Raw genomic sequence first — 23686 nt, 5'->3', positions numbered from 1 at the left:
CACTGAACAGCCAGAGAAGTTCGAGAATGCTGATACGCTGTACTTACGTAGAGTCAAATTCTGGCCGGGTGAGAGCGCTGTCACGGACCTGCAGAGCAGTCTGTATCGCCTGAGATAGCCCGATAGTGTTTGCTTGCCGTTCTCAGTGCATCTAGAAGAGGTCTATGGCTGCTGCTAACTCTCATGAGACTGTATCAGTCGGAGAACCCCTCGTTCCCTGACTCTACACCAAACACTAGATCTCCGGCTATGGTGAAAGCGTCCGGACGATACCTCCTCCAGTGGAAGCGGCTCTCGCCTAGGTCGTTCTTGTAGATCTTCAGCCCCACAGTGGAAGCTACCGCTTGCCTTTCGAACGCATCGCGGACTAAGACGCTACTGTCGTTGACAATGAGACAACGGAGTCGTTTTCGAAAGACATCGTACTTGATTAAGCATGACGTGTTGGTGTCCTCGTGTTCGGGATCGCGACGGATATGTAGGCTGAGCTTGCGGGCACCGTGCTCGAACGCTTCCGATGCAACAGAGTCAGAGCAGCTGCACTGGGCATCTATGTCGATGGCGAGGCGACGGATATTAGGGATGGTGAAGCAGCAGCCGGCGTTGGCGATGTGTTTGAGGTATACTTCGGCATGCGGCATCAGACAACTGAGAAGATCGTTGACACGCTCTGTTGCCTCGACGCCTTGACCGATGTGGACTGTCCGAGATCGCTTCATCACGGCATGCTGGTGTGCAATAGGAGAGGACGGATGGAAGTATGGTATCGGCCCGTGGTAGGAAAGGACGAGGAGGCTACCCCGCCTGATCTTGAACATGATTTGGCGGCCGCCGAGAACCTTGTCCGCAAGTCCCCGCATGATGGAATTCGCAAGGCGGGCATTGAGCAGGACCGAATGCTCTGCATAGAACAGGATGTTCTCCACAATGTGAGGGTAGAAGGATGGATGCGGACCAAACGGCGACATGTGGGCGGCGTTTCTGGGCCGTTATCAAGAGTAAGAACGGAGAGATCACGGACGTTGCGAGGTGGAGGTTATTTGGCGCCAAGGTGGAGGTGGAGGTTGAACTGCGGGGCCCCGACCCTCCTCGTCGCTCATCGCAGGCAGACTGCGCCAGCAGCGAAATTGCGAGTGCGTACCGAACCGTCGTAAGCGAGAAGTTCAGTTGCACCGGAGACTGGGATTGCTCACCGTCCAGGTAAGCTAACATGCGATGAGCTGTGCAGGCTTTGGCCATGGATGATTAACAATCTCGTCGACGTGATTCGACGTGAGATGGCTCCGCCGTTGGGCAAAGGGCAGATCCTTTTGTGCGCCCCTCACGCGTGCTAGTTGACTCAACCGACGTTGCACCCTCCTCGTCCTTCACCTTTACCATCCTTCCTCAATAGTATTTCACAGGAGAGCGCAGACATGCTCACCGCTACCTCTCTTCCAGCGGAGGTACTCCTGGTTATCTTTGAGTGCCTCTCATCTCCCGAGGATCTGCTACGGGCTGCGCTTGTGGATCGGTCCTGGCGCAATGCGTGTGTGGGCCTGAAGACCACTTGGCGCAATCACTGGCTGTCCCTCAAGCACAGCGCCACCCACCGCCGTCTTGTGTTGGCCAAGAACGAGAACGAGGTCGATTGGTTTGCTGAGAGTGAGTACATGCCAGTCTGCCTGACTGACGCTCTAGCTTCAGCTGCCGTTCTGCGTGAGGCGGCGTGGGAGACTGGCAGCTTTACTTCTCGAATCGTTGAGCTTCCCTTCAACTTTCGAGAGCTGAGCAGTGTTGATGGCAACACTGCTATCATTCAGACCATCCGTCCTGCTCTTCCTGACGAGCCCACAAACATTTGGGGAGAGAAGGAATACGACGTCGATGTGTTCTCCTTGGTCGACATCAAAACAATGAAGACGATCCGCACCTTCCCCCGCATCCCAAGCGAGTTCCCCAATGCACTACACATCCATGGAATTGGCCACACCTTCCGCATTCCAGACTACACCTCGCTTCGCACGTTCTACTACATTGCTGACGACGCTTATGACTGGCTTGGGCAGCCTCAGCCGAACCTGCAGGACAGCGAAGCGTGGCCGATCCTGGAGGGTTTCTTCTTTCTCGGTAGCCAGCGTATTCAGTCCGAGGGTGCTGTTGACATTCGCGTCGACAACGCTCATACGTCTTCCCCGACGCTCACTATTCACGAGCAAGACGTGGACAATCTGAGCTGGATTCGCTGGGGCCCATGGAATGGCCAAGAGCACATGATCGAGAGCGGAGATGAAGATTTCTGTGTACGCTCCCCTACCCTGATACGGTTGATCGCTGACTCTGAAAGGATCATACTCTGACCGACAACTACGTCGTTATCATGCCGCATGAAGCCGAGATTATTGTTCGTCATCGCCACAGTTCCAAGGACTGGATCTTCGACGCCCTCACCAAGCCCTCGGCGCACTACTCTTTCTCTCGTCAGAAGCGGTCAGGAGCAAACATCGCGCTGGAAGACCTCCTCCGGGGCCTTCAAGAGTTCGACCCAACGTCGGAAACAGTCATCGTCGAAAAGACCAAGCCCTCGTCTGCAAAGGTCGAGAAACTCCTCTGTTGCGACGAGTATGTCGACTGCAAGGAGTGAGTATCATCGTATGAGCACTGCTGAATCCCTGGGTTACGCCGGTCGGCAAACACTTGTGCTGCACTGTCGGCAAGGGTCTCGTTATTTTTCCAGACTTTGAAGCTCCCTTTGTAGGCCGCAAGAGGCGTGCACCCATTGTCGTGGATCTCGGCGGCGCGGCGATGAACCTCAAAACCTGCGGTCATCGGATCATCCTTTGCACTTCTGCGGCGTTCTACATCATCGATTCAACTCAGTTCGATGGCGGGGCGCCCCCTTCGACTTTGGAGGCAGTCACAATCACCCGTTATGGTATCATCATGGGATGGGGGTACGGTCATCGCACCAACAGCAAGATGAAGGGTGCCACGTCTCAGGTCACCGTGACTCCTGAAGCCATCTACGAGACTCTCAAGGTTGAGCCGGAGTGGTGGGTTGAGAAGGACAAAAGCAAGAAGGACGAGGGGGCAGTTGAGGAGAAGAAGCCTATTAAGAACTGTTCGTTGCCATAACTGTCTGTGCTGACCACAGTCATGCGCATTTACAGCTTCGAATAGGAGCTGCGTTGTGGGCATCCTACTCTGCTGTGAGTGCTACAAATGAGAAGAAGAACCCGCCCTTGGGCGACGTCGACGACAATGTGCGACCACGAAGCGGCACTGTTTGTAGTTCAACATGCATTGTGATTACGAGATCCATGCCAACCGATTGCTTACCGCAACTACCGCAGAGGCTGTGTGGCCTTGGGCCTGAACCGTACAATGTGTGGTTTCCAGCATGGCGAAAACGCAACACGTTACGCGGATGCTGGTACTCCAGCCCTGTCTTCTATGCGAAGTCTGCAAATCTGCATCGTATGCGCGGGTCCAGATTCATCTGTGCGCTCGAGTGCGCACGGGTGCTCTCGTTGTGTGTGCCTGCTGTGGGGGTCGACTCACCTGACCCTCCACCTGCGCCATGGCGTTGTCGGAATGCATTGCCATCATCGATCAGCTCAGAAGTCGACACTGCCCTTCTCCCCACTCCGTCTCAACCATGTCTGTTGCAGCTTCTCCACCGGCAGAGGTGCTCTTGGTCGTCATCGAGCACCTCTTCTCCACTAAAGACCTCTTGTGCGCTGCTCTCGTCAACCGTTCCTGGCGCGCCGCATGCCTCAGTTCGAAATCCCTTTGGCACCGTCACTGGCGCATCCTGAAACACAGCGATACTCATCGCCGTCGCATTCTCGCCAAGCCTGGTGATGAGGTTGACTGGCATGCTGAGAGTGGGTTGCTTACCGCAGCTGGTGTAGCTGACCATCACAAGCCTTTGCTGGCGTTCGCAGAGAGACTGCCTGGCAGACCGGCAAAGTCACGTCTCGTGTGATTCAGCTGCCTTCCAACTTCAAGTCGCTGGCCAGTGTGGATGACCAGACCGCTGTAATTGTCCTGGATTGCCCTCGCGAACCTGTTGAGGGCAAAACCTACCTTCGAATTGTCAAGGCGTACCGCATCGTGGACAAGGACACTTTCGAGACGATCCATGAGCTTCCCCGCATTCCAGGGAGCTGGTGCAGTCCCACCAACGTGAATGGCCTCGGACATGTCTTCAACATCACTGACTATCCCCTCAACTTCTACTATATCCCCGAAGACGCCTACAAATGGCTAGGAGGTCCACCGACGGGCGCTCGTGGCAAGCGCGACTGGCCCCAACTTCCTGGCTTCGTTTTCATCGGCGGCCAGGAGATCAAGTCTGAAGGTAGCGTCTACCTCTATGTTGACAACGCGGGGTCTTCCCAACCCCAGCTCTCCATTCACGAGCAGGACACCGACAACTTGAGCTGGGTCAGGTGGGGTGCCTGGAGGGGCAAACGCCGCATGATGAGTGGGGGAAACGAGGACTACATGGTGAGGAGGAGACATCGGAAGCGGGGGCTAACAGGCAGGATCATCTTCTCACCGATGAGAACGTCCTCGTCAGCTCAATCGATGCCACTATCCTCATCCGCGAGCGCGACGGCGGCAAGGCTCTCGACTGCCGTGCGCTGTCCGGACACACTGCCCATTATCGTTTCCGCTGCCCCCCGCACTCGGACTTGCACATCGGTGCTGATGACCTCGTACGTGGCATCAAGCAGTTTATTCCCTCTTCTACAATTGTGACAGCTACCCCGTCGAGGCCAGTCCCCGGTAAGGTTCGCCAGCTTCTCGTCGCAGACTCCGAGTTTGTGGTGTGCAACAAGTAAGTGCGGCAGAGTCCGCTTAAGCTGACCGCTAGAGTCGAGGTTGCCGGCAAACATCTGTTCTGCGAAGTGGGCGCCGGGCTTGTGGTCTTCCCAGACTATGCCGCACCCTTCGCTGGGCGCCCCAAGATTGCTCCTCTCATTATAGAGCTGGAGCACACTGGTGTCAGCTTTGAGATCTGCGACCACCACCTGGTGTTCCTCACCCTCGGGGCTTTCTACGTTCTCGATATCAGCCAGTTTGACGACCCCAAGCCGCCTTCGCAACTCAAGGCCGTGAAGATCAGCCGTTACGGGGTTATTGCGTCTCGACGTTACGGACACCGTGTCAACGACACAGACAAGGGTGCTACTGCTTGTGTCACTGTCACCGCTGGTGCCATCTATGAGACTCTGAAGATTGACCATCACTGGTGGGCCCAGGGAGAGGAGGGCAAGAAACCCAGTGAGGGCGAGCCGCTGCCTGTTGAGCACTGTGAGTTCATGTAGGGTCATTGGGACTGACGGCAGTCGTTCGCATCTACGACTTCGACTAAGCAGTAGGCTGTCTGTATCTCCGCATCATTGGTTGTGTCTAGACGGAGTGACGAAAGACTGGGCAGCACAAGCCCACTGCTCAGCATGTAGTGTGTATAGTCACAGGAGGGTGCTAAGAAAACCCTCATGCACTAAGAGCTTGTGCAGTTTAGCCGTAGGTTGAGTGCTGCGCTCGCGACCTAAACTTAAGGCTGCACGCAGCCTCTGGTCGATCGCTGCCACGACGTGCTCCGAACTGAAAGGTCACCTCAGGCAATCTAACCTTCAAGATGTTGTCGTTCCGCATAGCCTGAGCACAGCCCAGGGCGAACACCGTAGCCACACTGCTGATGCTAATGCTAAGTGTGATTCTCTGGGCCTCGTCACACGTGTGCTGGATAGCTATCCCCTCAGCGCTTCCAGGCGGAAACGAATGCATTTCCCGCAGATCTGCATCGGAATCAGGGGTAGTATTCACCTGTGTGCGTGAGTGTGCACGGGCGCATGTCTCCCATCTTGTGCGCCCTCTGTGCGAGGTTGACTCACCCACCCTCCACCAAACAAGGTGCACTTGTTGTGCGTGTTGTGTTCACATCATTCATCAATCAACAAGTCGACCATGTCTGCCGCGGCTTCGCTTCCGGCGGAGGTGTTCTCGGTCATCTTCGAGCACCTCTTCTTCACCAAGGACCTCTTATGCGCCGCGCTCGTCAATCGTTCCTGGCGCGCTACTTGCGTCAACATGAAGAAGCTGTGGCGCCGTCATTGGCAATTCACAAAGCAGGACGACACCCACCGTCGCCGTGTTCTCGCGAAAGAACCTAGCGAGATTGACTGGTTCGCGGAAAGTAAGTAGCTAACTATGGTCATGGTGTTAGCGACTGACCGACTCTAGCTTCTGCGGCTGTTCGCCGCGAGGCAGCCTGGCGCAGCGGCAAGTTCACCGCTCGCACAATCAAGCTCCCCCTTCATTTCTCGGAGTTGCAGAGCGTCGATGACGAAACTGCCCTCATCATGCTGAGGCGCCCGGGCCAACCTGGGGAGGTTACTGCCTGGGGAGGCGACGTCAAGACCTTCAAGCCCGTTGACAAGAACACCTTTGCGACCATTCACGATCTGCCGCAGATCCCTGGCGAGTTTCCTGAAGCTAAAAACGTGAACGGCCTTGGACACGTGTTCAGCATCGTCGTATTCCCTCACACCTACTTTTACATCCCCGAGGACGGTTACAAGTGGCTCGGGAGCCCTCCGAAGGCTCCTGGCCAGAAGAAACTTCCCTGGCCTAAGCTTCCAGGCTTTGTTTTCATCGGTCGTCAGGAGATCAAGTCTGAGGGCAGTGTCAAACTGTACGTCGATGGTGCGCATACGCAAACTCCGGCGCTCTCCATCCACGAACAGGACACAGACAACTTGAACTGGATTCGCTATGGGCCATGGAAAGGTCAACGTCGTATGATCAACACTGGGGATGAGAGCTTCTGTGTAAGTTCTTCGAGGGTGAACGTCGGTTGTGCTAACTCAAAAAGAGTCACTCGTTGACCGACGAATGTGTCATTATCACATCCCACAATGCCACGATCCTTGTGCGCCACCGCACCAACGGAGAATTCCTTTTCCTTAGTGCGCTTAGGACCCATGCCGCCCAGTACACCTTCGATCGCCCGGAGAGCCCGGTTGTCGATAGTGAGCTTGATGACCTCATCCAAGAGATCCAGCACTTTGTTCCGACCTCTTCTATCACGCAAGCACAAAAGACCACGCCTGTCGCCGAAACCGTCAAGGGCCTTCTGCAGCTGAAGAAATACGTCTTCTGCAGCCAGTACGTCCTCGCGTGAGTTTCACTGACCCCCAGCGTGACACCCATTGGAAAGCATCTCTGCTGTGTCGTCGGTAACGGTATTGTTCTCTTCCCCAGCTTCGCTAGGCCCTTTGAGGATCACTCTGAGCGTGCGCCTCTTCTGATCGACTTGGGTGGTGCCCCAGTCAGCCTTGCCGCCTGTGGCAGCCGCCTGGTCATCATTCACCCGACCGCCTTCTACGTCGTCGACGGTGCCCAGTTTGATGGAGACGAACCTCCTGCACAGGTGTCCGCAGTCAAGGTGACCCGCTCCGGTGTCATTGCCTCCCAAGGATATGGTCACCGAGTCAACAACAAGGAGAAGGGGGCCACGGCCAAGGTGACTGTTACTACCGAGTCCATGTACGAGGTCCTCAAGATCGACCACAGCTGGTGGGACGAAGAGACTGATAACAAGAAGCCCGCGAAGGGAGAGAAGAAACCAGTCGATCACTGTGAGTGCGCGCTCCGCCTTTCACGCTGACTTGCCAGTTGTCCGTGTCTACAACTTCGAGTAGAGCGACCCGGCGTCCATTATGGAGTTGACTGTCGATAAGAGGAGAAGAGAATCTGTGCCGTCTGCCATCGTCATGATATCTGCGCGTTTCCCGAAGAAGCTTTTAAGAGATCTGTGAGAAAGCACCATCTGTATGCAGTTTATGTCTATACCATGAGCTATCCTAACCCAGGATGTTGAAAAAGACTACAGCGCTACATCTGGGAGTCTGATCTTCAGGATGTTGTCATTCCGCATAGCCAGAGCACAAGCCAGAGCAAAAACCATCGCCACGCTGCCGATGATAAGCGTGATCTTCTGGGCCTCGTCGTATGTGTGCTGGATAGCTATTCGCTCGGCGCTTCCAGGAGGGAGGGACAGCTGTCTCTGGAGCTCGGGATGCACTCTCTCAGCACTGAGAATAGCCTCTGCCGAGAGGTACCTGCGCGGTGCGTCTGGGAGCGCCTCGGCCCAAACAATGTCCGAAAAGGTCGAACCAATCATGCCACCCACCTTGTCGCACACGCTGAGGATGGCGAGGACGACGGCAGTGTCGATCGGCTCAGAGGAGGAAAGGATGGCGACCTCCTTCACGGCTTCGAAGGACGAGCGGGCCATGGCGAGGAGGATCTGGCTGAAGACAAGTCGCGAAACGGAGTGATCGAGCGAAGGGGCCGCCATCATGAGGACCTCGCCGAGACAGTAGAATGGCACTGCGACGACGATGATCGGCTTGAAATATCCCTTCTCCCGAACCAGCAGGCCGATGGGAAACACCAACAACGCCTCCACCACCCCGGTGATTGAGATGAACCGCCGTGCCCTTTCGGCAGACACCATGAACGACACCTGCATGTAAGGGTGGACGTTGGCGCTCCAGACCGAGTGGGCAACTGTTTGTCAGCAGGGCCGATTGGTCCACTCACACTTCCAGGTCATGGCGAGAATGCATACGGCCCACATGGTCCGTCCCTTGAGAGGGTTATACTGGTGCAGTCTCTGCGCCGACCTCTCCCACTGGGGACGGTTGTAGAACTCGACCAGAAGCGCCTTAATGGGTTCCGGCATGGGTGCGTCAGGCAGTCCGCGCCGAAGGCGGGGCAACCAGAACTTGATGGCCTGTTTCCTGACCCAGGGGGAGCGGGAGAATGCGACAAAGACAACAGTGCTGAAGAAAGAGATGAGGGCTATCAGTGCGGCCCACCACGGCATTAAGCCCATCTGGACTAGCCAGAGGAAGACAAAGAGGATCATGAGGAAGAAGCCGAGCAGACACACGTCAAAGATCTTGAGTACGCGGAGGTCGCGCCGGATCTTCTCTTTCGCGACTGGAACCGGGTGGGTGCGCTTGTGGTGCCACAGGTACAGGACGAGAACCCCACCAAACAGGGGGATGATGCCCGTGAACGCTGCGATGGCGAGCCGCATCTTCCTCCCTTCGTTCGAGATGTTGAACCTCTTGCGTAGAGCCGGGACAGCAAACGCAGTTACGGCCCACGGAGAGCCAGCCAACCCATAAGCCAGGGCGCGGTTCCGCAACGCTGCCGTGTCGGCGATAAGCACGTCGATGACGAGTCGGATGCCAGTGAAGCCAACACTGTAGAACACCTGCCCCGCGCTCAGCGTCTCTGCGTTCCGGGACAGGGCGAAGAGCACCAGCCCAAGCGTGGCGGAGACGACGGCTATGCCCATTCCCAGGGCGGGACCTGTGAACTCGAGCGCGAGCGCCATGCCCAGACATGCGGCGACTGTGACCAAATCGGCCGCGATGAAGGGCATAGGGCGGAGACCGTGTGAGTCGAACAGGGCTGCTGAGGGGGTCACGGGGCCGTTCCAGAGAAGACTGTGCTGGAAGGCAATGGCGAGACAGTTCAACCATGCTCTAAATGTCAGATTTGGAGTGCGGGACTGGAAGCTCACAGAACGTAGAGGATGGTCAGTGAGGTTAGACTCCAGCCTGGGGCTGAGGAATGGGGCAGCGGTCCATCTGGCGGTAACACTGCTACGGGGGGAGGGGCTATCGAGCCGGCGACCGCAGCACCATTACTTGAGTTTCCGAGGATAGCGTCTGGTTGAAGTGGGCAGGGAGACTGCTGGAAGGAATCTGGAGTGTTGCTGTCGCCGAGAGGGACAGAACGACTGGGGTCTGAGCAGGGGGCTGCGATTGGAGCAGGGGAGGGGAATTGGGCAACGCTCATACGCGGCAAGATCCGTGAGTAGTAAACGGCCAATGAGTGAAATAGATCCTCAACGTTGCAAGAGTCATGCTGATTCGCGGGGACTGCCGTGTTGTGTGGTGTCGTGTTGGCCCCGACAAACAGGAGGGTCGTGACAACCGCCGAAACCAGTAAATTGTCAGCAGAGGTCAGTGCTCTACGGCTGCAACGCGACTCAGATTTCGGCGTCTCATTGTCAGACATGGCCGTCGAGTTTGTCGCGAAACATGAGGCTTCCAGGACTCCCAGGGCATTCAGGAGTTGCAATGCACAGGCAGTGGCGCTGGGCAACTGAGTGGAAAGGGTCAACATGAACGCCGAGTGGCCCTGATGGCTTGTCACCCGGTGTCAGTGCTGGTCACGTACCGAAGCTGTGGGTTAATTGCGTGACAGAGAATTTGGAAGGAGAGTCAGTCCTACTCCGGAAGGCTGTCAACTCTGGGTCAAGCTGATTAGATAAGATGGCTGGGACGAGTAATGGCCGACGGTCAACTGGGATTGGTGCCGGCCGTTTGTCAGCACTGTCCCTTCATGTTTTCAGCTAGAGTGGCGTCACGTTCGCTTCCTTTGTCACAAAGACTGGCTGATGTCTCATGACCTTCACCATTACATGCATCTCTTAGACTCGACACAAGATCCTCCGCAGAGGTTCTCGACTAGGACCCACGGGCGACTTCGCTTGTTTTGAAGGTAACCTGCGATTGCTCTATCTCGAAGTACGAAGCAGCCAACCTGATTACCTCCGGCTCATGGACTGGGGGCTGCTCTGCATACCAATCCTTCAGGTGCGACCAACGGCGCCAGTGCAGCTCAACCCTCAGATGTGAATACCGAGGTAGCTTCGGGAAAGTCGCCCCCAAGTTAAATGCTGCTCTGGGCAATTCTCTGTGGTCATGGCAGCGGAGCTCCAGGCGCTCGATGGCAGGATTGACGAAGGTACGAATGAGCTGGCACTTCTCGGGGCACCAACGTTTGATGACAAGGGTGACTCGACGAGCTGAGTGCTGAAAGGGCGACGCCCAGCGAGAGCTGCAGTCGCATTCACTGTCGGTGATGAGGAGCATGAGATGGGCGATCTCCGGCAAGCGGAACGACTGGTCGCCCCGGGCGTGGTAGAGCTTGACGTGACAAGTGGGAGGAAGGTGCATGAGGAGCTTGCCGAGGCGTGGGGAGCGGGAAACGTCCTCGGCGATCGAGACGTGTTGAGCGCGCTGCATCGTCTCCTTCTGCCAAGGCATGCGGCTGCGAGGGTGGAAGAAAGGCAGCTTGCCCCTGGGACCTCTGAAGGAGAGGCCGCCGTTCTGCTTGCTCATGATTGCAAGTTTGGCTCCATCTCCCAAGAGAATCCTGTTCGCCAAGCCACACATGTCCTGGCTGACCTGCCTGACCGCAATCAGGGTGTTGTAGTCGAGCTGTCCGAGGATCTCCTCGACGATGTGTGGGAAGCAATATGGATCTAGCGACCTCGGTGCCATATTTGCCAGGTCCCTATTAATGGGAGACGTGGTGGTGGAGGCGTCAGGCGGTATCTGGAGGTGAGTAGCGTTCAGTCGGCTTGATGAGTTATGCACAATGTCGGGAAAGAAGATGTGTTGGGTGTCGAAGAATTGCGAGAAAGCTTACAACGACTGGTGACGAACTGCGGTACACAACAGGTTGACTCACCTGGGGTGGAGGCGAGTTTGGTGCGATGCAGGCGGGAATGTGGTGGGCTCGGGGAGCGATGCACACCGCCGACGCAGTCAGAAATCAAAGTATCAAGGAGTCACAGTTCGAGCACTTAGAGCCGGCATCGTCTGCATATGAAACTGTCTAGAGCATCCCAAGTATAGTGACTTCACTGCTGCTCCTGGGTACTGTAGACGCGGACTTGCGAGCTGTCGATCTCGAAGCTTCGGGCGAAGTCATCCGCAATAGAGTTACCCCCATTGTGGGGTCCCTTCAGCCGGACCACAATTGCGAGGCCTGGATTACGATGATGAACACGATCATAATGGGAGAAGCTAGCCCTCCAGCGAGAAGAGAGAGCATCAGCGACAAATCCGTGGGCTTCATAGCTGTGAAGCTCAAGGAGTTGTACATGGGCGTTCAAGGCTCTAGCTATGAGCTGGCAACGTCCGAATGCCGGAGTGTCCCAATAGTAAGTTCCTTTCTGAGCCAAACACTCAACGAGCACCTGCTTTGCTTTGTGTCTCCAATCTCTGCTCCAAAGTCGGCTGCAATTGCAGTTATCGGACGGGATCGAGGAAACAGGAAGACTGGTGATGGTGAGGCTAGCGATCTCAGGCAAACAGAAGCCCTGGTCACGGACTTCGCCATGCTCGATACGGACATGACAAGTTGCTGGAAGTGCCTTGAGCAGACTGTTGAGTCTTTCTGTTACGGAAACGGTCTTGGTTATGACAACGCGCTGCGTGCTGGCCATGGCCTTCAATTGCAAGGCCCGTTTGCTTCTAGGGTGGAAGAACGGCAGGTTTCCCAGAGGTCCTTCGCAGAGCAGTCGTCCGCGCAGACCAGTTTTGAGGATGATTGTGTCGCCGGAAAGGGCTTTGTCGGCCAATGTGCACATAGATACGCACACTCCTCTTGCTGAGAGCAGGGAGGCGTAGTCGGCGAAGAACAAGATGCTTTCGGTGATGTGCGGGAAGAATCTGGGGTCGAGGGAAGGAGCTGCTTGCGAACTGAGACCGCGCATGGTGACTGAAGGGTAATGACGAGGACTGATAGGAGGAAGGTGTGAAGTTGAAGTTGTTGAGAGGGCGGTGAAATGGACGTGGTATTGGCTAAGTGCAGCGGAGGCATCGAGGGGCGCAGTCTACCGCAGACCAGAGTGGAGGCTGATGAAGTGTGACTCACCCTGTCACCGAGTCAGGTTGCACCGTGTACAAGCTAAGTGCACAGTACATCTCGAGTGCATATGGAAAGAAAAGCGAGTCAGAGCTTGTACATGCTCTCTGTAGCCCCTACATACTGGCATCTGCGTTCTCTACCGTCAAACTGTCAACGTTCGTCATGTGGGTCGTGGACCTTAACTTGAGATACTTTGACGTCGAACAGTAGGGCAAGGTGCTGTGAGAGAGCCCTTTTCTGGCGCCCATCTGTTGATTTCAAGAGACGGATGTTCATTACGAGATTGGGATGACGGTCGTGATCGTAGAAGGGATGTTTGTTCGGAACCCGGGGGGCATAGTTGCCCCTGGCCCAAAGCAGATAGCCAATGTTAGGCCGCCACTCGGAGCGTTCAAAGTCGTGAAGTTCCAGATGCTCGACATCTGAGTTGAAGGCCCATTGAATGAGCGGACAGTTATCGGACCACGTGTTACAGCGCTCGATAATCACCCGTTTGGCCCCATGTTTCCATGGACGGACGGCACAATGGCAAGCACACCTTCTTAGCGTCCTGATAGTGAGACTCGCGATCTCAGGCAGGTCGAGTGTTTCGTTGACAAATCCATTGTGCAGAATTCGAACGTGACAGGTTGGGCTGAGCGTGTCCAGTAGCCGTTGCAGACGCTCAGACCGCCTCACAGACCGAGTGAGGATGACTAGCTGGGCCTTTCGCATTACAGTGCACTGAGTGTCGACGTCTCCGTCCGGGTGGAAGCAGGGGAGAGTTCCCTTGACTCCCTTGATGGACAGAGTTCCACGCCCATCGCACTTGATGGTGAGAGTGTTCCCGCTAAGAATCTGGTCGGCAAACTCGCACATGGCCCTGCAGACCAGTCTTGCTGAGAGCAGCCCATGGTAGTCATTCGTAGACAGGATTTACTCCGCGATGTGGGGATAGTACCGGGGATCCAGCGACGGCGTGGGCTCGGGACATGAGGTCCGCGTGGCCATTACTGATCGTCCAGCAGAGGGGAGAGTCGATGGTAAGCGGAGTGCTGGGTGATGAGGTTGATAGACAATGGTGACCAGAGTCATGGCTGTGTATATAGGCCGCCGGCGAGGGAAAACGAGGTGACGCGTCCATCACAGTCGGGTGTGTGAGGCCGTCTGTCTACCCTACATTGTCAGATCCGCCTGCCTCGAGTGCGAGGATGTTGCGAAGTTTGTCCAGAGTCCGCCTCCCAGGTCGTGTGCGTCTAGCTCCCACCTGCTGCTGCCCACCAGCTGTTGTTGTCCAGCACCTCCATGTCTTCACCCTCTCTCTTCCACACCGACTCTCGAAAGCAGCCCTCATGCCCGTCACTCTCGATCCCACAACCGTTCCACACATCTTCGAGGCCATTCTGATATACTTGACCGGCCTCGAAGACCACAAGCAGACAATCTACAATGCTCGAGAGGTGTCAAGGAGCATGCGTGAGGCCGTCGACCGACTGCCTCTTCCCAACCTCAGCCTCAGCACATTATCAGCTGGCCTTGGCATTGTCGAGGTACTGTGCTCAGCAGATGCGCTCAACGAGGGGCCATCCATGCCCCTTCCCGCCTTTAGCGATATCAGTGAGTTACCCAGCCGTCGCTTTTGGGCTGACGCCGCTGCAGGGACACCCATGACCAAGTCCCAGACGATCGTCTTGAGCAAGGCTAAGAAGGTGACCATCGAAGATAAGATCTTGGGCCACCGCGACATCAGACCTCTGGCAGCAAGCCTTTCCCCGGACTGCTCCATAGTTTTGACACACGGCTCGCAGATCTTGACGATGGACACCGAGGTTCGCCTGCCGGCTGCGAAGACCCTTGAGGTCGTCTTCAACGGCTGCATCTGCCGCCAACCTCAAGAAACGACCATCACGCACCAGTTCACGAGTGTCACCATCCGGATGCAGTACATGCGTTGGAAGCTCTGTCGTTGGAACCAGGACTACGATGGAAGTTGCCCATTCTGGGAGATGGTGCTTCAGCCTCAGGTGACGCACCTTGAAATCTTGGTCGAGTACCCCGTTGCAAGCCGACAGCTGGTGCGTGTGATCCGCAGTGCTCTCAAGCTCGGCGGGCACCAGACAAACCCCGACCTTCAAGTCGTCTGCACCCCATACTATATACAGAACGAGTTGATCAAGGAGAAGACTCAGACTGGACTTGCAGACGCTCTACGCATCCCAAAAGCGCAAGTCACAATCAACCCGTCAAAGTCGTCGTGGCGCGAGGACCAGTGGTTCTCCGCCGTCTACGGTTCAATGTAAGACACACACACAGTCTCGTCTCCACCAAGGCCACAGTCACAGCAGGGTCGAGTGTCTGTCCCCTCTCATTCTATCCGTATCGTTGTGCTTCAGAGGACTCTCAAGAACATTGCACTGCCTGTCGTTACTGCACCGATGCATCGCGCTGGCTGAATTATTGCAAAAACTCTCAAAACAAGCCGGCCGTGCCACGTCCATTTTTCAAGTACTCGAGCGGACCTGCTCCCGATCGCCGGACCATCCTGAGCGGTCCTCAGTGCGGGAAGGACCTAACATCGTCATAGATCATCTCGGCGGGCGATGATGAGGCTGAAACTCTATATCAGCCTTGTTGTGATTGGGCCCAGCTCTCATCTCGTCATGTCGAGCCAAGCGTCCCTTGTGATCCCTTTTGAGTGGGGTTGCCCGAGTTGTCCTGACAGTGGAGCTCGCCGGCTCAATGACGTCAGTGCCTGTCAAGCTTCGTTCCTCTTTCTCGTCCTGGCTGTCCCTATGCTTTTTCATGCTGATGACGGCCAGCAGGGCGTGCCAGCGAGTCTTGCGAGCCTCCAGCAAAGCATAGGCAGCACATGGGCCGTATATAAAGTCCAGATTAGCTTGCAGCTGCTTGACTTGTTCCCTCACATCGAGAACGACTACAGAAATAATCACAATGACCTCTTCGGAACAGGACAAGATCGACGCCAAGGTCGGCAACGACAGCAACCACGACGCTTTTGACGCCAGTGAGTCAACCCTTGTCGGGGGGCGTTGGAGGCGTTGAGTTCGCTGCGGCCGCAGGCCGCAGTCGTCCTCCTCGCCTGGCCCTCCCAACTCCTCGGCGCTGAGAAGGTCCGAGGCAGACATGACTGAAGCTAACACCCCAGACGACTCTGCCAACCTCACCACGCGCCTTGAGCAGGGCAAGGCCCAGGAGGCTGCCGCCGACGCCGACACGCCCGAGGTCGCCGCGCTCAAGAAGGACCCGACCGCCCCTGCGCGCATGCACGGCAACGAGCCGAGCCGCGGCGCCAAGATCGACGCCCAGATCCAGGCCGAGGAGGAGGCCGAGCTCGAGCGTAAGGGCAAGGCTTAAACGGTCCGAGACAGCGATCGAAGCCACGGGTGACTTGCACCCGGCGTGAAGAAGTTTTATGCATAATAACTACAACATCCACCCCTCCTCTTCCACTGAACTGATACACAGATGAACGCCGACTGATCCAATGAACTGATATAGAGAGAAAAAAGAGGGTATACGGATACAACGGTGCTCCAAGACGCCGACGCACATCGTACTACTGGTAGAAGCGAGGGTTGGAGGGCGGGAAGAGCGTCGGAGTGCCCTTCCGCGTCCTAGGAAGGGGGGTAGGCGTCTCGACCTCGTCACGACGGACGAACCTGGGTGTGGTAGGGCTAGGGGGCGTGATCAGACACGAAGCTTCCGAGTAGTCCAGCGATCCAGCGAACCTGCCAGCTTGCGAGAACGCCAAGCTGCGTCCGAAGTGGTAATGTGACCTCACCGACGTATAGCAATCGCTCTCATCGAGGGAGAGTAAGTTAGAGTATAGAGCCTCTCTCATGGGCCGGTGTGCGGGTATCACTGCGTATGGCTGCGCACATTGCTCCCTGTCCTTCCCCTTGCAACAATTGCGACGGAATAACTGACCACCGAGAAAATTGACCAACGAATGCGCTGTGCGCTGTTTCGGGCGCTGAGCTCACTCTCCACCAATGCCTTCCAACGGTTGCTGCGGATCCGCGACCGCTGAGCATTCACGTGAGACCGTCTCTGCCTTCTGTGCAGATCTGTGTCTCAAACTGAGACGTTCGAGAACTCGGAACAGTCTCGACCCCCGTGAGTTCGTCTTCTCGAATGTCGTCACCCGATTTTCGGATGCGCACTGGTGTTGCTGATGCTGATGCAAGCAATGACCATGCACCCTCAGTTTTGGGGGTACGCACTCCTCGTCCTGGCGTTTCTGCGATCGACATACGTAACAAGCCCTGTAGGGCTAGCTCTTGCGAGCTCTCGTGAGCTATCTCGTGAGTTCGCGTCAGTCGGTCCGCACAGTCCATATCTGGCAAGTCTCGCCCGAAAACGTATGCCGAATCGGGCCGACTTACACTCTGCCTCCTGTACTCCTGTAGTGCAGCGGGCAACGGACATGAAGGCCTGGACAGGCAATCCTCCAAGCAGGCTAGCGCATGCAGCACAGCATACTGCCAATGTCGTAACGGCAGTGGAGCACGCTTGTCAAGCATGAATCGGGCATCGCGTGCACTCATCGGCCGAGGCGCGTACGTACGAGCCCTACGCTCGATCCAGTAGTCTGGTCCTCCGACCCCTGCTGGGCATTCCTCACATCACGCAAACGTACGCGAACGTGCTGGCGAAGCAGTAAGCCGGCTCCTCTTGCGTAGGCTACCACTGCTTGTTCTGGATATAAGTGGCATAGCTCACGCTCTCCCCCACCTTTTGCGTTACCACCCCCGTTTGCTCAAACCACCATCGGCATGTTCGGCGACTGGCCCAACCAACCGATGTCCGAAAGAGGCATCCACCGCCGGGGCTCATAACAGTGCATTCGAAGCACCACCACTGGAATGAAGGCTGACGTAATTGGCGCTTGCCCCGGTGACCCTTGGTGAAGTCTCCGACCGCTTTCATCACTCACAATATCACAGTTTACATGTACAACGGTCACTCCGCTGCCGCAGTCCAGGGCGAGAAGTGCTCACTATCGAGATATGCCTTGCGCACGGCATACGCGCCCACTGCCAGACGATACTCCTCCTCGCCGACCTGGACTCTCCATTCTTCCTCGGAGGGGAACTTGACGCCTGTCAAGATCGCCTCCGTCTTCTCCGATGCGCACCCAAGCGTCTCGAGGTACCGCGCCATGAGCTGCTTCAGTGCCACCTCACTCCCAGCGGAAACTGCAGCCGTGCCAGAGACGTTATCATCCTTGAGGCGCAGCATGTCACGCAGTGGAAAAACCCAGTCCAAGATGCCCACGACGGTGAGGCGGTGTCCACTGTCGAAGAGGGCGCCCGCTGCACACGCCAGGGTCATGAAGTTGCTGTTCGCCGCGAGCAAGGGCAGGTCTCCAAAGCGGGGAGGCAGGTTGGGGAAGGTCACGGGGACGCGGACAGGGAAGGGCAGAGGGCTGTTGATGTCGAAGGCGAGGGCAGTGGGAGGCACAACAACGACGACCTCAACAGGCGCACGCTGGCCAGGGTGCAGCTGGTATAACTCGATGTCGAGCGGCTCGGGCGGATACACAATGATGAAGCGTTCAAACTTGACCAGGTCCAGTGCTGTCTGGGGAGCAATGGGGTTGATGTCATCCTCACATCTGTGGAGGAGGGGCACGATGACGCTACGTGTGACCAGCGGCGCGCATCTGGCGCTCCCGTCTTCCAGCCAGCTGATCAGGCGCACGTGCTTGAGGTTCGGCAGCGTGCACGACCCCGCTTGCTCCGGTGATACACCGTCCTCTCGAACTGGGGTTGGAGCTTCAAAGTAGAGGTCGAGGGTGCGCGTGTGCGGAGAGTAGCCCCAGCCGCGGTGCCAGAGGTGAAGCAGGGCGGAGGAAGATTCGTGAGGAGTCGTGATGAGGTGCACTTGCAGGCGACGTTCGACGGCGGCGGACAGAGCGCGACATGTCAGGCGCAGGCTGGGAAGTGCGGACACTGGGGCATAGCGAACAATGAGGTCGGTGATGTGCGGGAAGTTGCTGGGATCGAGTGCTGATGCTCCTGGTGTAGTGAGGGTAGGGCCTGCCATCGTGAGTGTGAGGAAGACGAAGTGTCGGATGAGTGGCCAAGTAACTAGATGACACAGCATCGAAGTGCAAGGTAGAATGCGCCCTCCGTTTGCATCCGTCGGCACCGTCAGATTGACTCATGATCGACAACGCTTGAGTGCACAACATTGTTCATGCCTCAGACCCCTCAGACTGTTGCAATGGATACTGTACCACTACGACTCACCTCAACGTCTTGCCACAAGGTGTCGAGCGACCAATTCCCATCAGCTTGCAGCGCTATGCCTCAAGTCAGCCCGCTGCCTTAAGCTTGCGATCAATTGGTTCAGGCCAGTACTGACAAACGATTCTGAGATGGTTGCTAGGTCAGTGAAGCGTCTCGCAGTTGACCATATCGGCTATTTAAAGTGACAGTAAGTGATGCGATGAGATCCCATGACGGTGGAGCCTGCTTGACGAAAGCGCAAAGACTTAGGCTCGGCCTTTGAAGCGATCAATTTCTCTTCCGTGCCGGGGAGTGTTCCTTACGCCATTGACATCAGCATAGCCCTAGTCACTCACAATGCATCTCGGCCGATCTCTAGCTTAGGAGAACCGCACGCGGAGGTTATTCAGCCCAGCGCAGGCGAGTTGTACCGTATCACGGCTTTTAAGCGCATCACTTGCGAAATTGAGGAGGCGAGCCTCCGGTCTATAACACACCTACGGACAAGGAGAGCTTGCAGTACTATGCATGACTGCTTAGCATCATCTTTCGGCCTAACAAGATACCATCCTCGCTTGCAGATGGGCAAAGCAGGGCTTTTCAGGGTTCTCGGCCAGCGCCGGTTGGGTTTCGCGGCCGATAATACGCTGACCAGTTATCAGATAAGCCAACCACCTCAATTGCTGCGGCCGAAAGCTGGTTCAGCCAGGTCTTGGCTCCGTGATCTGTCTTGGCTGGCGTCTCCAGTCTTGTAAAGTAGCTGCAAGGTAAGCCGCGTCTCACTGAGTTGTTACCGCGACTCTTGCACATCGTCCCCGAGAAAGCAGGCCATATAAGCTGACCAGAATGGGAAGTCCAGGCACAAGACCCCCTGTCCCATTCATTATGCTCCTCTCTGCCCTTGTCCTTGCCTCCACGGCCTCGGCAGCCATCTTCACCGGTCGACCGGCCAACGCAACAGTCGGCGTCGGCGGTGAGACCTTCCGCCTCTCCTGGCTCGACGACGGCAAGGCGCCCTCGCTGGCAGAGATTGGACAGACCAAGATCGAGCTCTGCATCGGCTCTCGCGCGACTCATGAGTGTCCCCAAGTTGCGGGAACCGTCAACGTCGGAGCGCAGAAGGACCTGAACTTCACAGTCGATGCCAACATAGGCGAGGACGGACAGTACTACTTCTTCAAGTACACTGGAAACAACTTTGTGGGCTACTCGACCCGCTTCTTGTGAGTTGACGATGCGAGGGAGACTTGCTGACGTAAAGCTTGAAGAACATGAAGGGCGACTTTACGGAGAGCCAGGAGGCCCTCGTCAAGAACCTGACCGTCGCTGCTATGCCCTCCGAGACTGGCTCTATGGCTGGCGCCGCCGCTCATTCCTCTGCCAATGTCGTGCCAACTCTTGCCTCGGCTGCGGCCAAGCCATCGGAGGCAGCGGCCAAGCAGGACTCAGCGGCTGGCAAGATCGGAGCCTCTGTTGCTGCAGCTGTCCTTGCGGTCGTTGCTGGCGCCACTCTCTTCTAGTCGTGACTGGTAGAAGAGGAAAGCAGGGAACTGCAAGTCGAGGAAGTGAGCAGTGATAGTAAGGGTTTTGTCAATGTATACACTTGCATACGTGATGGAGAAGCCACAGTTGCTTCAGTTTCCGGCTGAGGTCTTGCTGCCACACTTCTTTCGTTATTTGGATCAGGCGAGTGAGTCAGGGGCAACACACAGACGGAATGTGTCTGACGACAGTGCATCTGGGTATCACTGATGTCGCGGCTACGCACGCTACGCCTCGTGTTGACGGCGACGTGTGAAAGGCGATGGACCGTAGCTTGGCACGTCACTGCCCACGTCGAGAGAGTGGCTTATAGCTAGCTATCCGATGGTTGGAATTTCACTGCCATCCCCTAACACCTCTGACGATGCTGCGGCCTCTCATCCAGCGGAGAGCAACGCCACTCTCCAAGCCTGAGCTTCCGAGGCACGTCGAACGGCCGCCGCCGTCATCGAAGCGGAGTCCAATCCTACGTCTCGGACTACACGGCATTGTCAAGCTCCTCCGACTCCTGCCCGTCCCGTCATCACCGCAAGTCACCATCCCCTACACGTCTTATCCGCACATCGTCGAGGCCATATTCGAATATGCCGACTACAGCACGAAACTGAAGGGGCGCCTCATGTGCTGGGACCTTAAAGTCGCCATCGACCGTTCTCTCCTCAGCACCTCACTCCTGATCAAGCCCCGGAACGGCGGGCGAGACTTCTCCATCCGGTCTCGAGCCGGAGTCCTGCCCTGGTTCCATCCCTTGGGGAGCCGCACCGCCCAACTTGCAACGATGGAGGAGGCTCGCGAGATCGCGATCGCTGGGCGGTTCAGGCGCGCCCCACGGCTCGAGTACTGGCTGCTATTCTTGGGGGAGGAGTGCGTCGTGCGCATAGCGCATGACGGCGTCAGTTCCCAGGGCGGTCAGTGGACGTTTGTGCGCCCCCGCCGCCTCCAGATCATACGTAACGAGTACTGCTCGTGTGGACGCGAAGGGCTCAGCAATTCCCGCGGAGGGCTCAGGATCTCCCACCAGGCAGACCAGGTCGCGCTCACCCTCCGCCGACTACCTTTCCGGGCGGGCCCCGTCATTGACGCCATGTTGCACTCGTGCCAAAGCAACTGTGCGCTCTCGAACGGCATCCTCCACCCCAACGTGAAGCGGCTGTGCGTCGAGTATCCCAGACCATACCCGGACGGTTCGGCAGCCCCATGCGAGATTTTCAGGTTTGGACACCTCCGTGGTCGACATGGCACACATGATGACCTCGAGGTCGAACTTGTGCAATACAGTGTACCCGAGACGCACGCCGCTGTGACACGCCTCCAAGCGGTGTCCGAGTTGGGCGTCGATCAGCTGCATGTCTCCGGCGTCAACGTCACCGACGAGAGCTCTGGTAGATGGAACTACTGGTCAACAGATGAGGTCTGAGTAGGAACTATGCAATGCTGGGTTCTGGCTGATTGTCTCAGCACGGCCTTACCGGGCGGTGCAATGTCAGATGCATTTGAGAGTACGATGCTTCAGTCAGATCTCAATGGGGATGACGGAGGCGTCGGAGTCAGAGGAGATACTGGCCCAGCTCTTCAGGCGCTGCAGCTTTCGTCTGTGGGATGGGGGTTCGGGGTCTCCGTCCTTAGGTGCAGTGCGGCCGTGCTTGTTGGCTGGCTTCTGCCGAGGCGATACACAGACTCCTGATATGACTTCTCCGCTCACCTCATCCTCCCAAACCGCATCCCTGTCGAGTGATGCGTCACCGAGCCCGTCGCCCTCCGCCGTGTTAGACTTGAATCCGTAGGTCTCCTCCCAAAGCGCAACGTCTATCGTCTCCTCAAGAGGCTGGAAGCGCTCGTCCATGCGCTGACCCTGGTGCACCATCTCTGCACTCAGAACGAAGCGGTAATTCCCGAGAGCATAGTGTGCTCCGCCAAGTGCGATGGGAACCTGCGCAAAGTGGTCTGGCATGTCGACGTACTCGTCTTCAGGCTCAGTGACGGATTGGTAGGACTGGGCTCTGCAGTAGTCAGCCCGACGCCAGGTCGGGACGTGGTCGGGCTCGGGGCAGGGCATTGGGTTGGGGAGTTCGGTAGGCTTAGGGTTGGAAGAGCACTCCGTCGCACGCGCAAGGAGTTCAGCCAGCTGCTCGGTATGCTCCGCTTGCTTCCTCTTCCCTGGCGGTTGGTAAGGTCCTTCCTTTTTGATGGTCGTCGACTGCTTGCTCGCGTTGCGCTTGCTGGGCGGGACGTATGTCTGCTCCTTGACCTGCTCCTCCGTCTCGCGCATGCGTTCCGCGTGCCAGTCGAGCCACGCCCACTCAAACTCGTAGCAGTGGTGCTTCTCGTCAGCCACGGCACCGGTCCTGCAGTCCACGCTGAACACTTCGTATTGCTGGACACCGAGCATCTCAAACTCCTTATCCATCCACCGGTGATCCAGCTTTGAGAGCTCAACGTCGTGAATGAGCACCGTCACCTTGAGACGCTTGCGATCGGGGAGCGTGAGGCGGGAGAGCAGCTGCCGAGGCGCAGCCTTCATGGCCGCCAGTGATCCGGTCAGACTAATGCAGAGACGCTCGACACTAGGTGACCACCACCGGGTGAACAGGTGACAATGTGGAAGACGAGCGCCGTTCAAGGCCGTCAGGTCGAGATCGACCGTGACACTTGTGGCCGAATGCGCCAGCGTTGCCTGAGGGACTGTCTCCAGGTCGCACGCGCACGAAATCTGAGCTAGGAAGGCTATGTCAGACACTTCTGCCGGGATGTCGACATTGATGGGCCACCACCCGGTGTGGGTCAGGGCAAGCTTCGTGCCAGCAGCAGCGTGAGCGCAGAGGGCGCCAATGGGAGGGTACGCATCGGCGCGGAATACAAGCACGCGCGCCTTCTGCACGGCCTTGACTTGGGCTTGCGTCGGTCCGTCGGGGTGGAAGCACGGAAGTGGTCCTGAATGACCCCAAGCACGTACGCCCTGGTTGGGGTTGAGGGAGTCGAATACGAGCCGCTCGCTGCACAGGATGTCGTCGATGGCGGCGCAGAATCCTCGGCTGACAAGCCTGAAGGCGAGCTGCGTAGCGTACTCGGCGTCCCACAGGATGTGGTGCCAGGCAGCGGCGTACCTGCCGTAGCTGATGGCGGCGGGCATGGGCGAGTTGGAGGGCGACGGACTATGAGATGACTTGATG

General features: G+C 57.0%; 11 protein-coding genes across 11 annotated transcripts; 6 read left to right on the top strand and 5 right to left on the bottom strand.

The window, feature by feature from the left end:
- Positions 1-194: 194 nt before the first annotated feature.
- Positions 195-968, bottom strand: A1Q1_04769 (uncharacterized protein; the record flags this gene model as incomplete). Its single annotated transcript, XM_014323007.1, has 1 exon — positions 195-968. One exon carries the CDS (start codon positions 966-968, stop codon positions 195-197), a length of 774 nt encoding a protein of 257 aa, XP_014178482.1.
- A 2669-nt stretch (positions 969-3637) lies between these two features.
- A1Q1_04768 (uncharacterized protein) lies at positions 3638-5404 on the top strand (the record flags this gene model as incomplete). The annotated part of the gene is made up of 5 exons (XM_014323006.1): positions 3638-3866; positions 3908-4491; positions 4530-4807; positions 4862-5301; positions 5367-5404. 5 exons carry the CDS (start codon positions 3638-3640, stop codon positions 5402-5404), a joined length of 1569 nt encoding a protein of 522 aa, XP_014178481.1.
- Positions 5405-7882: 2478 nt separating this feature from the next.
- A1Q1_04767 (siderophore iron transporter mirB) lies at positions 7883-9873 on the bottom strand (the record flags this gene model as incomplete). The annotated part of the gene is made up of 3 exons (XM_014323005.1): positions 7883-8388; positions 8602-9518; positions 9596-9873. 3 exons carry the CDS (start codon positions 9871-9873, stop codon positions 7883-7885), a joined length of 1701 nt encoding a protein of 566 aa, XP_014178480.1.
- A 911-nt stretch (positions 9874-10784) lies between these two features.
- On the top strand, positions 10785-11351 carry A1Q1_04766 (uncharacterized protein; the record flags this gene model as incomplete). The annotated part of the gene is made up of 2 exons (XM_014323004.1): positions 10785-10827; positions 10903-11351. 2 exons carry the CDS (start codon positions 10785-10787, stop codon positions 11349-11351), a joined length of 492 nt encoding a protein of 163 aa, XP_014178479.1.
- Positions 11352-11728: 377 nt separating this feature from the next.
- On the bottom strand, positions 11729-12586 carry A1Q1_04765 (uncharacterized protein; the record flags this gene model as incomplete). The annotated part of the gene is made up of 1 exon (XM_014323003.1): positions 11729-12586. One exon carries the CDS (start codon positions 12584-12586, stop codon positions 11729-11731), a length of 858 nt encoding a protein of 285 aa, XP_014178478.1.
- Positions 12587-14072: 1486 nt separating this feature from the next.
- A1Q1_04764 (uncharacterized protein) lies at positions 14073-15020 on the top strand (the record flags this gene model as incomplete). The annotated part of the gene is made up of 1 exon (XM_014323002.1): positions 14073-15020. One exon carries the CDS (start codon positions 14073-14075, stop codon positions 15018-15020), a length of 948 nt encoding a protein of 315 aa, XP_014178477.1.
- A 652-nt stretch (positions 15021-15672) lies between these two features.
- On the top strand, positions 15673-16095 carry A1Q1_04763 (uncharacterized protein; the record flags this gene model as incomplete). The annotated part of the gene is made up of 2 exons (XM_014323001.1): positions 15673-15745; positions 15887-16095. 2 exons carry the CDS (start codon positions 15673-15675, stop codon positions 16093-16095), a joined length of 282 nt encoding a protein of 93 aa, XP_014178476.1.
- A 1608-nt stretch (positions 16096-17703) lies between these two features.
- Positions 17704-18789, bottom strand: A1Q1_04762 (uncharacterized protein; the record flags this gene model as incomplete). The annotated part of the gene is made up of 1 exon (XM_014323000.1): positions 17704-18789. One exon carries the CDS (start codon positions 18787-18789, stop codon positions 17704-17706), a length of 1086 nt encoding a protein of 361 aa, XP_014178475.1.
- A 1070-nt stretch (positions 18790-19859) lies between these two features.
- On the top strand, positions 19860-20494 carry A1Q1_04761 (uncharacterized protein; the record flags this gene model as incomplete). Its single annotated transcript, XM_014322999.1, has 2 exons — positions 19860-20197; positions 20236-20494. The coding sequence occupies 2 exons, from the start codon at positions 19860-19862 to the stop codon at positions 20492-20494; spliced, it is 597 nt and encodes a 198-aa protein (XP_014178474.1).
- A 386-nt stretch (positions 20495-20880) lies between these two features.
- Positions 20881-21933, top strand: A1Q1_04760 (uncharacterized protein; the record flags this gene model as incomplete). The annotated part of the gene is made up of 1 exon (XM_014322998.1): positions 20881-21933. The coding sequence occupies one exon, from the start codon at positions 20881-20883 to the stop codon at positions 21931-21933; it is 1053 nt and encodes a 350-aa protein (XP_014178473.1).
- Positions 21934-22029: 96 nt separating this feature from the next.
- Positions 22030-23646, bottom strand: A1Q1_04759 (uncharacterized protein; the record flags this gene model as incomplete). Its single annotated transcript, XM_014322997.1, has 1 exon — positions 22030-23646. One exon carries the CDS (start codon positions 23644-23646, stop codon positions 22030-22032), a length of 1617 nt encoding a protein of 538 aa, XP_014178472.1.
- Between the last annotated feature and the right edge of the window lie 40 nt (positions 23647-23686).

Source organism: Trichosporon asahii (genome assembly GCF_000293215.1).
Source record: "Trichosporon asahii var. asahii CBS 2479 unplaced genomic scaffold scaffold00070, whole genome shotgun sequence".
NCBI classification, from domain to species: Eukaryota; Fungi; Basidiomycota; class Tremellomycetes; order Trichosporonales; family Trichosporonaceae; genus Trichosporon; species Trichosporon asahii.
The sequence above is the reverse complement of the archived record's forward strand: the minus strand, read 5'-3'. Positions and strand labels throughout refer to the sequence as shown.